Below are 2,444 nucleotides of genomic sequence, written 5' to 3'. Positions count from 1 at the left end.
CTGGCCATCAACCTCATCACCTTCGACGACCGCTTCAACCTCTACAAGATTGAAAAGGACCTCGCCACCGAGATCAAGCCCATCCCGCCGCAGATCGACACGGCGCTCTACGCGTATGCGTGAGCGCGCCGTGCGGCGGCGCTGGGCTCGAGCTCGGCGAGTCCCCTTCTCGACACAACCAAGCCGGCACGGGTCGTGACCGCCGCGAGGCGTGACCCAACCGTGCCGGGGGGTTGCAGCTCCCCTCTCCGCAGAGTCCACCCCGCACGCCGAAAGTCTGGCTTTGCCGCGGCGTCCGCCGCCGCCGCCGCCGCCGCCGCCGCCGAGCAATTTGCATTCGCGCTTGCTGCTCAGCGCGCAGCGCGCGCGCGTGCGGCGCCTTTGCCGCCGCGCTTGCGTTTTCGCAGGTTCGGTTCGCGCGACCGCGCCGCGGCTGGGTGTGTCTGTTGTGAGAAGCCTCGAGGCTGGCTCCATAATTAAGAAGGTTAGAATATCGCTCTCGCTGAAAAACCGACTTTCCTCCACTGCTCATATCTGCTCGGTGCTCGCACACAGAGGCATCCTCAGGCTCTCGTCACTGCACTCGACTCTGTGTGCTGGGACACGGGGCGGAGAGAGTTCGAGCAGCAGTCGAGAGTCGTCAGTCCGACACGTGCAGTGCCAGCTGCCACGAGCCACGTCGATCGACGTGCCAGTGGAGCTGAGACGCGGACACGCGGACATCGCGGACACACCTCACCCGCAGAGCAGACGCAGTGACGCACGAGGCACGACGCACATCGTCACTCGATCTTTTCGGTGCCTTAACACGTTTGGCGAGCGTCGGAGCGTCCCCTCGGAGACTCTCCGCACTCCCGACTCCCGGGACTCGCTCCTCCTCGCTCTAGTGTGCTACTTTACGACGTTTTACGCGCGCTAGCCCGAGCCGTTCGCGGCGACTCCGTCGGCGGCTCAGAGCGCGGCCTGACCCGCCGGCACACGCCCCGCGGCCTAGCTCCGCTCTAAGCTCTATCCTCAACCAGACTTGTGCAGGGCCGTGGTCGCGCTGAGGTGCGCCGTCCAGTTGGCGGCGAAGCGCATGATGTGCGCCTGCACGATGCCCTGCACCGCCGGCTTGCTCATCCCGAGGTGGCCGAGCGCCTTGCGCCACGAGTAGACGAACCCGCCGCTCGAGCGCATCTCCTTGTTGATCTGCACCACCGCCGCCGTCGCCGGGCGGCGCAGCGCCTGCGCGACGGTCCGCTCGGCCGGCCCGACCATCTCGAGCATGTTTCCGGCGTGGTGAAACATGCGGCCCATCTTGCCCGGGTCCCACGCGTAGAAGACGAAGCGGTGCCCCACGCCGTCGAGCCGCTCCAGGGGGAGCGACCAGTGCGGATCGATGAGCAAGTCGACCGGAGGCTCCGCAGCGCCGCGCGCGAGCGAGTACGGCGCGCCCTCGCGCCGCATCATGCAGACGAGCGCGCAATGCCGGCAGATCGCGCGCCACACCTCGAGAAGAAAGTAGTTAAAGCGCGGCAGTACCATCTCGGCGGAGAAGGCGCCGACCATCAGCAGCGGCGCCTCGCCCGAAGTGCCGTTCCCAAAGCAGCGCGGTGAGCGGCGGGGCCTCGCCGACCCGCCCGCGCCCCCCTGGCCGCCGCGCCTCGCCCCGCGCGCCGCCAGCTGCAGCTGCGGCGTCGCGGGCTCGTTGGCTATCCGCGGCGGCGTCCAGCCGGGCAAGTGGTGGGTGGGTCCCGTGGCGCGGCAGGCGGTGACGAGCACCTGTGTAGTCAGTCCACCGGCGGTGAGCACTGCCGGATTGCCTCACCGGCGCGGCAGGCGGGGTTGAGCACGTTGCGGACGTCGTTGCGCGCCGGGTCGTGCGAGGCTAGATTCTCCCAGTGCTGGCGCGAGACGCGCGAGAGGTGCGTCCAGAGCCACGAAGTGGTGTAGACGCGCACGACCTGCTGCGTGAAGTCGAGCGCCTGCGGGCCGCGTCGTGGACATGTCTTGGGCGTGTCGCAGACGGGTCCGCCGCCCGCGCGCGAGGCCGATCGCCTGCGAGGCGAAGGCGACGACGGTCTCGTTGTCGGGGATGTCGAAGGGCGAGGCGGCGACCTATGGCGCGTGTCGTCGACGTGTCGCGGGCGGGTCGCGGACATGGACATGGTGTGATGGACAGGGTGAGGGGCGAGGCGGCGGCCGGCGTGATGACGAGCGGCACGCCGAGCTCGAGCGCGACGAGGATCTTCGTGTTTACGCCGGTGGTGCGGAGCACGGGCACGATCATCAGCCGCCAGGAGAGGACCTCCTCGAGCAAGCCTGCGGGGCGTGTCCGGGACGTGTCATGGAGGCGTCGCGGAGGCGGGGGCAGCTCCTCGTCTGGCCGAAGACCCTCCGCCGACAAGTAGCCCATCTCGTCGATCCCGTTCGCCTGCTCGCTGCCCGCGTACTGCGTCCCC

At 68.9% G+C, this 2,444-nt stretch overlaps 2 protein-coding genes across 2 annotated transcripts in view; one reads left to right on the top strand and one right to left on the bottom strand.

The window, feature by feature from the left end:
* Window positions 1-505, top strand: part of EMIHUDRAFT_457595 (hypothetical protein) — a gene marked incomplete at its 5' end in the record, with an annotated part of 1,968 nt that extends 1,463 nt beyond the window's left edge. Inside the window, one exon of the mRNA XM_005777706.1 lies at window positions 58-505. Within this exon, the coding sequence (XP_005777763.1) occupies window positions 58-123 (66 nt within the window). The 3' untranslated portion in view covers window positions 124-505. The remainder of the gene's footprint in view (window positions 1-57) is intronic.
* Window positions 506-772: 267 nt separating this feature from the next.
* On the bottom strand, window positions 773-2,314 carry EMIHUDRAFT_424386 (hypothetical protein). Its single transcript, XM_005777705.1, has 3 exons — window positions 2,041-2,314; window positions 1,836-1,967; window positions 773-1,764 (listed from the first exon to the last, which is right to left on the bottom strand). Exons 1-3 carry the CDS (start codon window positions 2,270-2,272, stop codon window positions 1,508-1,510), a joined length of 621 nt encoding a protein of 206 aa, XP_005777762.1. The 5' UTR covers window positions 2,273-2,314; the 3' UTR covers window positions 773-1,507.
* Between the last annotated feature and the right edge of the window lie 130 nt (window positions 2,315-2,444).

This window comes from Emiliania huxleyi (assembly GCF_000372725.1).
Source record: "Emiliania huxleyi CCMP1516 unplaced genomic scaffold EMIHUscaffold_258, whole genome shotgun sequence".
Classification (NCBI taxonomy): domain Eukaryota; phylum Haptophyta; order Isochrysidales; family Noelaerhabdaceae; genus Emiliania; species Emiliania huxleyi.
Note: the sequence above shows the minus strand (reverse complement) of the source record. Positions and strands in the feature narration are given on the sequence as shown.

Bases quoted from the DNA above. Each gene is read 5' to 3' on its own strand.
- EMIHUDRAFT_424386 (XM_005777705.1), bottom strand. From the start codon at position 2,272: ATGATCGTGCCCGTGCTCCGCACCACCGGCGTAAACACGAAGATCCTC. The intron at 1,968-2,040 runs GCGATCGGCCTC...CGCGGCCCGCAG, and splicing joins TCGTCGCCTTCGCCTCGCAG to GCGCTCGACTTCACGCAGCA. The intron at 1,765-1,835 runs GTGCTCAACCCC...CTGACTACACAG, and splicing joins CGCGCAACGACGTCCGCAAC to GTGCTCGTCACCGCCTGCCG.